The 14,650-nt window shown below is 40.8% G+C and overlaps 1 protein-coding gene across 2 annotated transcripts; it reads right to left on the bottom strand.

Annotated features, from left to right (window-relative positions):
- Window positions 1-4,270: 4,270 nt before the first annotated feature.
- SLC35G1 (solute carrier family 35 member G1) lies at window positions 4,271-14,229 on the bottom strand. Of its 2 annotated transcripts, none has more exons than XM_006053595.4 (3): window positions 13,946-14,229; window positions 9,515-9,692; window positions 4,271-7,319 (listed from the first exon to the last, which is right to left on the bottom strand). In XM_006053595.4, exons 1-3 carry the CDS (start codon window positions 14,121-14,123, stop codon window positions 6,581-6,583), a joined length of 1,095 nt encoding a protein of 364 aa, XP_006053657.1. In that variant the 5' UTR covers window positions 14,124-14,229; the 3' UTR covers window positions 4,271-6,580. The 2 variants fall into 2 exon arrangements, with proteins under 2 accessions (XP_006053657.1, XP_006053656.1); XM_006053594.4 differs by having other exon boundaries at window positions 9,515-9,695; window positions 13,946-14,227.
- Window positions 14,230-14,650: the final 421 nt, after the last annotated feature.

Genomic DNA, 14,650 nt, shown 5'->3' with positions numbered 1-14,650 from the left:
ATGTATATATGTCATGTTTGCATGTCATCTTGACCCTTTTGATGGCTTAGCAATATTTGATGCTTCCTTGCTTCATGATTGTATATGGCTACTGCTCAATAACTATTGATTAATGGATTGAAAGAAATAAAACTAAAATATATGCAGTGTCGTCACCATCTTCTATACTTCACATCGGGCTCTTGCTATGTGAGAGAAGAGGAGGTAGGAGAAGGGTATATATACCTCCAAATCCCAAAGTCAAGAAGTAGTCCTTTCACTGTGGTGGCAAGCACTACAGCGTTTCTGACCTGATTCTTTCCCAGCTAGGTAATGTGGGGACTGGAAAGGTCAAGGTCTTTCAGATCAGGCTGACATAGGGCAGTGACTCAGTTCCATCATTTACTAGTGAGAGCACTGGAGTTTACTAGTAGGTGATCCCCTTCAACCTCTTTGAACTTTAATTTCCCAACCAACCCATCTCCCAGAGTTGGCAAGGATTGAATGAGGCAAAGATCAAGAAGCTCTTGGCCTGGATGGGACATGTTTAATAAATACTAGTTTCCTTTCCATCTAAAAATAATTTTGGTGCTGTGGAAAGTCAGATATTTGGCTCTGGGCTGGGCAATGTTGTTTTGAATCTAAGGGAAATTCAGATTTTCCTTTTGTATTTTCTTCAGTTGTGGAACATGTGGAAATTAAAGTCTGGCTTGCAAGCTAGATAAGGAAAAGAGGAGAAAGCAAAAGGAAGTCAGTAATCATGGCCAGGTGATAAATCAGATTAAAACAGTAAATGTTTCTCTACATATGTATACATGCATGCATACATGCATATCTCTATTCTATTTCTATCACTCCCTCCTTTCTATTCTCCTTTCCTTTATGTCATGTCATCTTTTTTGATTTTGTTCTACCAGCTTTATTTTCTATTTTATTGGTGGACTACATTATATATTCACATAGCTCAAAATTCAAAAGGTATAAAAGGGGATGCAAAGTCTCATTTCCACCCTGTTCTTCAGCCACCAGTTTCTTCTCCCTAAAGGCAACCAATGTTACCAAATTCGTGTATCTCTTCCTAAAATATTGTTTACCCTCTTTTTATACAATTGATCTCATACTCTACTACTATCTGAATCTTGCTTTTTCACTTAATCTTGAAGATTATCCCACATCTCACATCTATGCATGTAAAGCTCCCTTGCTCTCCCTTAATTTACTTTCAATGGCATTTTATTTTGTGTATGTACCATTGCTTATTTAACTAGTACCCTATTGAGGAACATTCAGGCTAGTTCTGTTTTTTGCTTTTAAGTAATGTTGTAATAAATAATCTTGCATATGTCATTTTACAGAAAGTATATCTTCAATTCCTGTAATTATAAATGTATGTAATTCAAATTCCCAAAATGGTATTTCTGGGTGAAAAAATAACATGCATCTGTAAATTAATTGATGCTGTCAAACTGCCCTTTGTAGAAGTTGTATGGATGCAAGTACTATGCTGCAGAGTATCAAAATCTTATTTTTCTAAAGTGCACATACAAAGAAACCAAAGTACATATACAGAAAGTAACAGAGACAATTTGCTAATGGGCTTCCCGGGTGGCTCAGTCAGTAAAGAATCTACAAGCAATACTGGGTTAGATCCCTGGGTCAGGAAAATCCCCTGGAGAAGGAAATGGCAACTCACTCCAGTATGCTTGCTTGGTAAATCCCTTGGACAGAGAAGCCTGGTGGGCTACAGTCCGTGGGGTCCAGAGAATTGACCAGGACTTAGCAACTAAGCCACCACCACGACTACCAATGACCATGGCCAAAAAATTTTTGGTGCCGCACCCCTTTACTCTCTTAAACATTTCTGAGGACTCCAAAGAGCTTCTGGTTTATGTGGGATATATATATATATATATAAAACAATATTTAAAAGCAAAGCTAAAAAGTTTGAATTTATTTATTTAAAATAATTCCATTATTTAATATAATTTATAATATATAAATTATATTATAAATATATTTATTATAAATTATATATTTATAATTTGTATATGTTTTATATATTATTATATATAATTATATTATAATTTATATGTTATATATTTATAATTTATTATTTAATTCCAAATTAATATAAATAACATTCTGGCTTCCCTGATGGCTCAGTGGTAAAGAATCCATCTGCCAATGCAGGAGATATAGGTTAAGTCCTTGGGTTGGGAAGATCCCCTGGAGAAAGAAATGGCAACCCACTCCAGTATTTGTGCCTGGAAAATTCCATGGACAGCAGAGCCTGGCAGGCTACAGTCCATAGGGTTGCAAAAGAGTTGGACATGACTTAGTGATTAAACAGCAACAACATTCTTATGAAAAGTAACTATATTTTTAATGATAAAAACAGCATGTTTCACATTGTTGCAAATCTGGCTCAGTAGATGACAGCTAGCATAGTACCTAGTGGAACTCATTGGAACCTTTTCTTGTGGACTGGACTTCTATGATATAACATTTTCTGCCTTACCTTGACACCAAATATGTCTGCTCCTTACCCTCCTGCTATAAATCCTCCAATTTCCAGGAAATGATGGGCAATGCCAAGGTCCATGGGCTCTTTGTGAACTGGTTTTCCAAGCCTGGTGTTCAAATAGGCTAAAACTTGAATGGGTCTTTATGGATCACAGAGGGTCCCTGATGGGGCATCTTGCAGAACTCTAAGTGAATATGGTAGCTGTATTAGATTTGATATAAGGGACCAAAGGGATCATAAAGCAGTGTGCTTAGAGTAGTGCTCAGGCTGCCCAGCCTGCACTGTAATCACCAAATCCCCATGTCCAGTACTGACCATGGTGCCATACACCTACACTGGAGGCCAGCATGTTATCAAAGAGATCTGGCGTCTTCCCACTAAATTACCCTCAGTAGATTAATTATGCCTACTGGCTGAAAAGATAAGAGGCTAGAAGAGCCATGCTGAGTTTGACGAATACTGCATGTGAAACACACAAAGAATCAGGCTCAACAACACCCTCCCCAGCCCCAGTCAAAGCCAAGTGCAATATTCACAGAGCTGAAGTCAGAACTGGAAAGGTGGCAACACCTATGAGTAAGATTAAAAGGCCGGTGACCCTTGGCAGCCCTTCCTGGGCATGTCACTGGGAAATTAGAGCTCTCCAACAGTAGAATTCTGTGCCAGCAGGAGAGGGCCAAATAAGGTTTGTGATCAAGAAGACTGTTCATACTATTCCTGGTGAGGCTGCTCAGGGGGGAAGGACCCTGGGCTGGGCATCATTTTGAATAGGAAGTGAATACTCAACTCTGCTATAGTAACCACAGTTCAGTACTTTAGTGTTTTTGTCTTCCTTTGTGACCTACAAGTCTTCTATGATGCTTATTTGTAACATGGGTTGGAGCAGGTAACATTTTTATACTTAATAATTGAAGCAAATGAGGAAAACAGGCTCAAGAACACCAAGTGGAAGGGCCTAGATGGAAAGGGATGACACCACCCCCAGATCTTCAGATGGCTAATCCAGTGCTTTATCCACTCTTCCAAGATGGACAAGTATGAGTGGGAGAAGCTGGAGATAGTGGAAGAAACAATGGCTCAGGTGAGCCATTGGATGCTAAGAGGCTTTAGAAGGCAAAGAAAGCACGCAAAACAGAGAGGAAGGAATCTCTTGGCAAATGTGGGAGTTGGTGGGGAGACTGACACGAGTATGGAATTTGTCTTGGGACATGGGAAATCAAGCTGGAGAAGTAGGAATAGGATCAGATGAATAATTTGAATGTGATGTGGTATATAAAAAAGCATTGTTATGCCTTCATGCAAACCAGAGTAACAATGAAAGCAGGGCCTTAGGCAGATTAATCTGGCAGTGGAACAAGGATCTGAGTGGAATAAAGAGTCTAGAAGCAGAGACCCAAGATACTGTTGTGGTAATTCAGGTGTGAGCTGATAAGTCTTGGACTAAGACAGCAGCAGTGCAAAGGATGAAGAATTCATGAGACAGTAAGAAGACAAAGCACTCCAAGACTTAGTAACAGATTAGCTGCTGGAACAGAAACTGCTTCAAGATCTGAGAAACTAGAACAATGAAGGCCTCACTTGAACATAAGATTTGAGACATTAGATTTGATGCGACAGTATCAAAGAGACAAATAGTTTGAAACTTGAGTCTAAATCACAAATGGCTAGAGGTCAGTCTCTTTAATAAATACATTTTGATGCACATGGATTAAAAAAAGAAGTTATATTAACTAAGCATATGCTACAATCATTAAAACCAAAATATAGTTTTCTTTCATATTAATTTTATTAGTAATTATAAAATAGAAGCAGTTTATGAAAATAGTTTCCTTTTCAAGATACAGGAACTGATGTCTTTGCAAAATATACACACCCACAATTGTTACAATACATATCCTTGTATATAACTCGGACATTATAAAAGTGCTTAAGAATCACACCCTGTAAAAGTCAGGAGAAGAAACATTTTCTCCAACTTTGGTCATATATTGTGACATTCAAGCACTTAAACCACTTCGTTGAAATGTACAGGCCCAGAGGGATGTAACTTTCAAGGTCCCATAGGTTCTTTTATTGTGCAAGGTAGAGAACCAGGAGAGGCATCCCTGAGAGTTTATTAACGTTAGATATCTCAAGCAGTGGTTTACTTTCCATACTTTACCTTGGAACTAAAGGAGGGATAAATAAGACCATGGAAACCCATCTTTGGCAGGTCCCCTTCCTAGCATCCCTAACCATGGAGTATGTCTCCTACAAGAGGATTTCTAACCTTTGAGCCTTAAGAAGCTCCAAGTCTATAATTATCTAACATACTTGCAAAATGATGGTTCTGCAACTTTAAACCTGAATACTGCAGAATAGGCTAAAGTTATAATAATAGTGTGACTCTCCTAAATAGACTTCATTTAGGATTTGTCTGGTGGGAAGCACTTGGGAAGATCAGCAAGCCAAAAATTTCCTCTGGGAACTACTGGAAAAGATCGTTTCTCACCATGGCATAAACCTCGGAAGCCAAGTTCTTTCTTACTTTGGCAGATTTATGATGAAACAATGGGAAAGAGCCTATAAGCCTTCAAATCTGTAGGCTTAAAATAACAGATGCTAGGTCTGATACAGTAAGAGCTGAAGCCCCACCAATAAAGGGTTCACTGTGACAAAGAACCATTAGTATGTACTCTCTATTTCCTGATTAACCTCTCAAGTTCTCCTAAATATTACATTCTCTCTTTAACTACAGAATACTGGCCTGATGAAATTCCAGACATAAAATGTGTTGTTTGAACTCATGAGGTTAGTATCATGGTTCAGCACTGACACTTAAGATCATACTGATATACTAGAATTTAACAGTGATTTTTTTTTTCAAGAAATTACAAAACTCAATTAATTGTGGATTCACAGGTCTTTACATTTAATATATAACATGAAGCATTATTATATAAAATTCCATAAGGGAAAAAGACTATAAAAATAAGTTTACTAGGATTACTATATTTTAAAAAGTAATTTAAAAAAATATACTCCAAAGTCCCTTAAGTATTTGGGTTAGAAAGTAAGAGAGGTATCTTAATAAGGTGAACCATAAGCAACCATGGTTTTTGTAAGTTGAAAAGGTAAAATCTCATCAGTTTCCTATGGTTCAAGTGAATAAAACCCTGAGAAAATTTTATTTGGCATCACACCATAAATTCAAAGAAAATTTATAAGAAAATCACATTTCTATTATAGGGAAAACACTTCAGAATGGAAATGTGCATACTGGTCATGCCAAGATTTCTTTCTTATGATTTTTAAACACCTAAAATCTTTTAAGGTTAAGAAAAATTTAGGGGTGTTTCAAAAAAAAAAACAGAGGACAATTATAATTACAGAATGTAGCTACAGTTGCTAATGCCACTAAAACAGAAAACTGGTAGCCAGATTTGGTGATGGGAAGATTTTTTTTTTTTAAGTTTATGCATAAAAGCTTTAGCATTAAAGTGAAAAGGCACAAATACGGGTTAAAAGAATGACAATTGTTTATAAAAGCCTTGAAAATAAGGCTAATTCATTTGTTTTATTAATACCATTAAGTAGGCACCTACTCCAAGTTTCAGCTTTGGCCTCCTAAATGGGATTACATTTCAAATGAATTCTCAGCATAAGACTAACTATATAGCAGCATTATTATCAGTAAGTTTTTCAGCCTCTACACTGCTGAAAGAGAATCTAAAGTTTCCTCCCATCTATATCCCATCAATACCAAAAATACACTTCTAAAAATTACATAATTTATACTTAGAGTCAAAAATTGTGCAGTTTTTCTTCAACGAATGATCTATCCTCTTACCAACGCCTACCAATGCCACCCCAACAACAAAAAGCCAAAACCAAAAAATAATTGACCAAAGAAATCACTCCTACACCCAACTGACTGGCTTATTCTCAACTAATTAAAGATGATACTTTATGAAATGTATTAAATATAATCAATGAAGTAAATGCAGATTTTCCAGGTGTGTGTGTGTGTGTGTCCACTGTATGTCTAAACTGGGTGACGGTGTACTTTAAAAAAATACACATTTCGGCAGTGATGCTTTATTTGGTACTCTGGCACCATTTACGAATGGCTGCTCCAGCACTACTAGCTATTACGCATAGGGAGCCACCCACTGTCCACCATGACGGCATGTCATTAAAGAAAATGATCTGAAAGATAAAGGCAAAGACCACGTCCATGGTCTTCATTAATGCTACTGGCCCTGCCTTTTCTATCTGAAGGGCTTTTGCCAGAAACATCTGACCTCCCACACCAAACATCCCAATTAGTATGAGAAATAGCCTGTCCAACCCACAGTGCGGAAGACGCCATTCTCCTAAAATAAAAAGGACGATGACACACTCGATGAGGCCAAAGATTACATAATACCAAATGCTCAATATGTAGTCCACAGATGTCCCTATTTTTCTGAGGATAACCAGAGTCATGGCAGCTAACACAGCGTGAGCAAGGGCCACCAAAGCGCCCTTCACGTGAAATGAATAGTCTTTATCCGTCTCCACGACTTCGGAACCGAACAAAAATGGTGGCCTCACGATCAGTATCACTCCAGTGATGGTGAAGGCTGTGAAGAGGGCGTCCCAGGGGCTGTATTTTTCCTTGAGAAATATGCAAGCAATTATAGAGGTGAACACCGGGCAGCTAAAGGAGATAACTGTGGCATCTGCGAGAGACGTCAGCTGGTAGGCATAGTACAAAAGGATCATGGCGTTAGAACCAAGGACTCCTCTGAGGAGCAGGTAGATTCGTTGACCTTTGGGGCCTATAAACCCAGTTCTGTAAATTCAAAGGAACGAATGAATATTAAATGGACTTGACATTTGTTTTCAAATTACATTCTTAAACATTATCTTAAAAGTCTTTACTTTCAAAAACAAGGAAATGGTATATTAATTATGTCTACACTATTATAATATACCTTTTACAAAGTGTTTCCTAAGTATAACTAATGACATTAAAGTGTTCACAGTACAAGCAAAAATAAGACATAAATAGTATAATTATAATTCAGCAAATATAGTATTTTCCCTCTGTATTAATATATGCTTTTAAAAAAAGACAAAAAGGAAAATATACTGAAATGTTCATTGTGGTTATACCCTAAACAGGTGGACTCATAGGTAATTTTTCTTCTTTATATTTATTTTCTCCAAACTTTTTACAATGAAAAAGTGTTATTTTTATAATAGGTACAATTTCATTATTTAGCTGCCCTATATAAGAAAACTTGGGAATGCAAGTGTGCATTTGCAGTCTTAATGAGTTTTTTCTGTTAAAGCTAAAGCAATGCTAAAGTTTATTTTAGCTACTGAGAATGAGACAACTTTTCACTGTTCTTAGGAAAAGAGTTAAAATACACTGGAAAAGAAACTGTAGCATCTGGATAAGTATAGTAACTGCTGCTCAAATGCTTTTTAATTAAATATTTACAAAGCAGGGTACTGTGTAAGTTCCTGCCTAGGTGCAGCTCACTGGTCTGTTACAGAGCTGGCCTTTTTAGAACAGCATCTAGGCTTGATATAGGGACCCCTGGGTCTCTGGAGTTAGAAATGAAAGTGTGGTCACCTTTGGTCCATACTTTGAGAAGCTGAGTTTTTTCCATGATAGTGAAACGTAAAAGGGGTCAAAACAGATTAGTGCCAACAATGTAAGAAAATTTTTCTAAGTGCCTTCCTCCCAGTACTTTTATTCCAAAATGGAGAGCATGATTGTATTCACATCAATGGTGTGTTGCCACCCTTCAGCATTTCTTAAGTCGTACCCACCATCATTTCCTAAAATACTGTGACTTGTCCACACCGACACGGGAATTTCTGACAATATTTTTGCTCTTACTGGATTTTCACCTTTTTCACCAAAAACTTGGGATAAGGAGTGAAACAATTCTAAATAAATCTGTGCTGAGTTATAGATACAAGGAGACTTCGGTAGCAAGTGACTGAAGCTTTTAATCTGGAGTTAAAGCATCTTTACCCAAAGAGACAAAGAGGCAAACTGCCACCAGGAAGCCAACAGTCCCTCCTCCCAGGTGTCTAAGTACACAGGGGTGTGCAGAGGTTATAAGAGTGTGGGTGAGCCATAATTTTAACCTGGGGAGGGTGTGTGGATGGGGTCCACGTGGAAGGGGAAGAGAGGCTGGCCGGGGAGAAGACAGTAAGGATGGGGAACACAATTTTCGTATAGGGTAGAGGACAAAGGGTATCATTCCCTCCAGTTTGCAGATGAGGACACCGAACAAGAAAGGAGTTAAAAAGGCCTTTCTCAAAGAGTCAGCTGATGTGGCAAACTTCACTGCTGTCTTACTTTAAGAAATTGCCACAGTCACTTTGACCTTTAGCAACTACCACCCCGCACAGTCAGCAGTCATCAACATGAAGGAAGACCCTTCACCAGTGAAAAGATTAGGACTTGCTGAAGGCTCAGATGATGGTCAGCATTTTTTGGCAATAAAGTAATTATTTAAATTTTTTTTTACAAAAAGCCTTTCTTAAGCTCTCCTTACATCTTTCCCACGGCACCCTAGTGGGAAGATCGAAATATTATTATTGTAACTTTCTGTCTGCCCTGTTTGGAGAACAGCCTGTTATACTTAAAGAAACCTCTGACACCAGGAGATACTACTATTTCCTCTCGTTTACTTTTCTCTTCCAAATACTAGTTATGCCAAAGGAAAGAGGGAGGGTGGTACAAGATGGGGGGAATTGTACAAGGAAAGCGTTGTTCTCAAAATAGGGGCTGGTGAATAACTGAATCTCTTTCCCCTCCTTTATTGGGCATGTGGTTTGTGCTTATGAGAGCAACTTCTATGGGTGGATCCTTGTGACTTTTCATTAATCTGAGCCAAAGGGTATGAGGACTGGTAAATCTATGAGAGTGATAAAGCAGATGCTGGAGAGTAGATGAATCAAGCAGGTCAAAAGATTTACAAACATTTATTAATACTTTCTACTTGGCAGGTAAGAAATACTTACTTTCTGTATATTATGCAAGGGATAATGATTAGCATTTGGAACACACATCGGAAAGCACTAATTTCTATAGCGTGGATGTCTTGCACTTTTTTAACAAATAAGGAGCCCACTGATAAAAGGAACGCAGACAGTAATGTGTAAAACAAGCCAAGTCCAGGACAGGGTGCTTTCTTCTCAGCTTCTGAAAAAGATTAAATTCCGATTAGTCCTTGCTTCCATGTTTTATCACTTTTACTTAGATACTGAGAAAACTGGAATGACATTGATGACTAACAGGACACAAATATTACCTCCTAAATAATACCCATTCTCTGGGCCTGAACCATTTTCCCCACCAAGAATAGAGAACCACAGGTAAAGGGCAACAATTTAAGCCTACATTTTCAACTGCAGTTCACACTATCAAATGGATTTCTCTGGCTCACTGAAGACTCTTCCCTCACTTGGAAGTCAAAAAAAAAAGTACAAGCTTACCAAGATGGTGAAAGAAATCTTTAAGAAATGTTTATCAAGATGGTGAGAGAAAAATGCTTCCAAGTGATATTTTATATCATCTCCTTGGTGAACTCAGCTTTAGACAGAATGTGTTCTTTTCTGGAAAACAGGTCCGAACTGTGTGATGTGGCTACTTGTTGATTATGTGGCTTCCCCCACAAGCCTGTGAGCTCCTCTAGGGCTGAGAGCTCAGGTGCGGTATTCGGGCCTGGCCCATGGAAGACACTGAATAAATATTTGCTGAAGGAAATAATGTGAGAAAACCTAGCGGGTTTTTTAAATAATATAAGATGCATAGTCTAACACCACAGGCAAAAGCATAATCTGAGAAGGCTCTCTGTTTAGTTATTTTGAACAGCTGGCGCTAGTGGTAAAGAATCTGCCTGCCAATGCAGGAGACATAAGAGACAAGGGTTCGATCCCTGGGTCAGGAAGATCTCTTGGAGGCGGGCATGGCAACCTATTCCAGTACTGTTGCCTGGAGAATCCCATGGACAGAGGAGCCTGGTGGGCTACAGTCCATAGGGTCATGAAGAGTCAGTCATGACTGAAGCGACTTAGCACACATGCAAGCAGATATTTAAGTTTTCATGATTTACAACTTATTTTCCATTTAGAACACAACTTTTTGACAGCAGGAGCTAGGTTATTTATCCCTGTGACCCCAAAGTGCTTAAAGTTTTTAAAAAAAGAAGAAAAAGAACTGCCATCTAATTCTTGGCTTGATCTTAACCAGAAAACTTCTGTTTCCTCCAGGGCATCAAGTATTCAATCCATTAATGAAGGTCATTAGGAGCAGCCACTGCCTCTGTCTTACACAGCTGTCTAAGAGAGGAGTAGAGTGCGCTTTCAATCTCATCCTGGTCATTCAGAGGAGAGCAAAATGCAACAGGGTAAGCAGAGAACTCCTTAAAAGACAGGCCACACACTGAAGAATAGTTTTTTAAAAAACTAACACAAAAAAAACCCAAGGAGAGAATAGGATGGAAATACAGTACGGCCCTTGTTAGTTATGAGCATAGCAGAGATGAAGGGTGTGTAGGCACATGCAGTAAAGCAAGATTATCATTCCAATCTAGGAATTTACAGTGGGTTACTCAGCCATAAACCAGTACTGCACAATGTTTGTTTGTTTGTCTTAATGCCCTTTTCTGATAAACACAAACATCAGCTAATACATTTCAACATCCACATGTTAACTAGATACTTTTGCCCATAGTGATAAACAATTTGCAAAGTGGGACCAAACTATGATGATGCACAACCCTCCTGGGCGTACATTACAGCCTGACCTTTGTAGTAAAAGACACTATTCTGGTCAGAGGCCTCCACCTTTTCCTGTTCAAGGTGTACAGCTGAAGGGAATGACCTGGAGCTAGCAGTCACCATGTAATAGGTTATCTGTTATAAATACCAGAATCCTCCATTCTATTCTGTATCTGTGTGCTCAGATACTGCAGGAACCAAACGGTACATATCCACTCAGTCCATGAGAAGGAAGCTTTAGAAGGTTAAGCACCACAAAGTACATGTCTTAGAGCCTTAGAGGTCAGCTTCTGAAATTTCAGAATTCAGGTCCAAATAAAATAGTTTTTCTAAGAAGAAACCTAATCCTTACATAGAACCTATACCCTCAGACAGAAGAGAACAGAGTGGGAAGATCAAGGACAGAAAACATCTTGGTCTGTACTTCAAGGATCTTCTCCAACCTAAACTTTTACATTTTTCTCAAGGAATATTTAAACTTATGATATTTTAACTCTTTTAAAACTTTAAGTTTCAAGGCCTGGCTGAACTTGATTATTTGTTGTGAGGCTGAGGCCTGGCAAACTTCAGTCTCTTACAGAACAATAATTTCAGTTCTGTCAAAGGAAATGAACAAGAGAGTAACATAATCCAAAGAGGCATTTGCTTACGTATATGTTTCCGCGATCATACTCCATGCAAGCGTATCTAATAATCTGGTAACTCGAAATAATTCAACTTAAGTGGCAACAGTGTAATTTCCTGAGTCGGAAGAAAACTGAAAAGTTGCTCAATTTCTCTATTCTCTGCTTTAAACTAGTGATTCACTACCCAGTTGGGATTTAGAATCAACTTAGGAACTTTTAAAATTTCCATCCCAGCCCTACCTGAGACCCACTGAAACAGGATCTTGGGCACTGTAAAAAGCTCTGCTGGTTTCAGGGCCACTGCTACCCTAAGGAACTCACTTCTTCCAGGAGAATGAGAGGCACAGACTTAAGACAACTTCTCCTTGCTTCAGTCTAAGACTCACACTGTCCCTCATGAAAATAAACAGATGTCTTAGGATAGCTAGATGCTGTCTGTGAAGGTTATCCAAGAATGTAAGAAAAATGGGTAACAGTTTCAGCCTCAACTTGAAAATGAACTTTCTTGAGATAAGCAGTTGGGTTAAGAGGCTAAAATGATGCTGTCACAAAGTTCAGTGACCACAGTACAGAGGTTTAAAGTGTTTCTGTGGCACTCCCTTTTTTGGAATATTAGCTGGTTACCTTATAATAAGTATTTCTAAGTCTTATTATTAGCAACTTTCTTTGAAATTAAAAGACTCCCTCAAGATTCTTAGGTGCAATTGCTTACATAGGTTTTGCCACGTGCTGCCTGAAATATTCCTCTTTGATTCACAAACAGAGGAATCACTTAAGAGCTTGCAAGGACTAACTCAGCAGTCCATCAGAACAACATTCAGGCCTAGGATATTAAGGCAAGAATCTGACCCTTCAAAGCTGCATCTCTGGTCCACTCAGCTGAAGGGAACCCCTACATAAATAATCAGAAGCCTGATCATTTCTTTTAGCATTTAGGATGAAAATGGAGCAAGAACCATCTCCCTGGGGTTTGTCTCTCTATAAAGTTTGTGAACTTTGTGAGTCTTGAGAAAGTGCACACAAATAGAAGGGAACAGTGGGGTTGGCTAAACAGCATGGAAATTCCAGGTCACACTAGGGGAGGTGACCTAGAGGATGAGGTGGTGCAGACTGTGTAACTTTGTCTTGAAAGGAGATTTGCCTGTTTCTCTTTTCTTGGAAGAAGCTGCTTCAATTGGGTGGTGAAGTTCAAGGAGGAATGTGCCTGGGGCTGGGAGAAAGGGCCCTGGGCTGGGTCTCTAGCAAACTGGTATCCTATGCCCGTTGCTGCCCAGACCTGTGGAGTGTCTTTTCCAAACATGCCAGATCTTCGGAGAAAAAGCAAACCGAACAAAATCTTGCCAAAGCCCTCACTTTCCAGGCCCTCGATTTCATCATTTGTGGAAGGAAGACATTGAACAGTGTCCCTGGCCTTGTAGGTGGCTCGTGAACCTCTTACCCAGGTATGTGAGATTGTGCTTTTGTCTCATTTTGCCTCAGTTGCTAAAAATTCCTTGTAACTCAAAAAAGGTTAAGAACCAGTGGTCCCACTCAACTTTGCCTTCCCAAGAGTCTTAAGACTGAGACAAACATTTTTTTCTAGACTCGATGCTTTTCAGCTTCCTCTTCGAGGAACACCGTTTAACATCGAGATCAGTTTTCTTGGTTGGCTTCCTCCCAACCTCGGCCCGCTTCGTGATGGCCTTTCTCGCTGACCCCCAACCTCCGGCAGGGCGCACCGAACGGCAATCGGACTCCACGATCCTGCCCGCAACACTTTAATTATAGGAACAGTTTCAGAAACCCAAATGGGTTCCAAACCAATCAGAAACTTTCTCCGGTCTTTCCGCCGACTGGGACGCAGGGGGCTTCTTCTTTCCAGCCCGCACCCCCGCCCGCAGGTGACAGCGCGAGGATGTTCCGGAGCTTCCAGCAGGGTGGGAAGGAGAGGCGCGGTCCACCATGCGCAGCCCCCAGCCCGCGGCTGCGGGGATTCCCACCCACTGGCGCCCTCTTGGTTCCCCCAAGGGCGAGACCCGCACCAGGGTCCGCGCCCCGCACTCACCCTGCTGGGCACGCGAGCCGCACGGCGAGGAAGGGCACTGCCAGCACCCTCCGGGGCCGGGCGTCTCCACTACCTCGGCAGCCGCCGGCTCCTGCCTGGAGCTCGGGGTCCGGATGTCCATCAGCGGCAGCCCTGAGTCCTGCCGCTTAGCCGCCCCAGTATCATCCAGGGGCCGCATCGCCGGCCCGCGCTCTCTCCGCGGTCACAGCGGCGTCTGTAGCCTGCCGCCGCGGCTCTGCTGTTCTGCTCTTCCGGCCCGCGGCAATCCGGTTACTGCGCATGTGCGCGTGGGCCCTCCCCTCTCCCGGAGCCGCGCTCGTCCTCCGCTGCCCTCTCACCTTCAGCTTCCCTTGCGCGAGGCCGGCCGCCTCCAGGTTAGGCTGCGGTGCCCGGGACAGAGCCGGAGGCGTCCACTCCTCTGCTGCGGTCCAGCTAGACTGGCCAGCGACTTGGAGTCATCCTTCCCACGCACGCTGGACCCCTTTCTGTCATTGCGAAGGGAGGCTGGGACCCCCGCGTGTCCTGTAACCTTCTCCTGGGGCGGCTGTTGGGGAGGTTAGAGCAGAGTGCATTTATTTTTCCGTGTGGCGCGGCATTCAGCAGTAGCAGCACACCCTGAAGACCTTGCCAAGCACTGTGCCTGTCTGAAGGATCATGGGTTTTCCCTCTTTTGTATATGGCTTTGCCGCTTACCCAAGGAATGTC

Source organism: Bubalus bubalis, chromosome 23, assembly GCF_019923935.1.
Source record: "Bubalus bubalis isolate 160015118507 breed Murrah chromosome 23, NDDB_SH_1, whole genome shotgun sequence".
In the NCBI taxonomy this organism is placed as follows: domain Eukaryota; kingdom Metazoa; phylum Chordata; class Mammalia; order Artiodactyla; family Bovidae; genus Bubalus; species Bubalus bubalis.
Note: the sequence above shows the minus strand (reverse complement) of the source record. Positions and strands in the feature narration are given on the sequence as shown.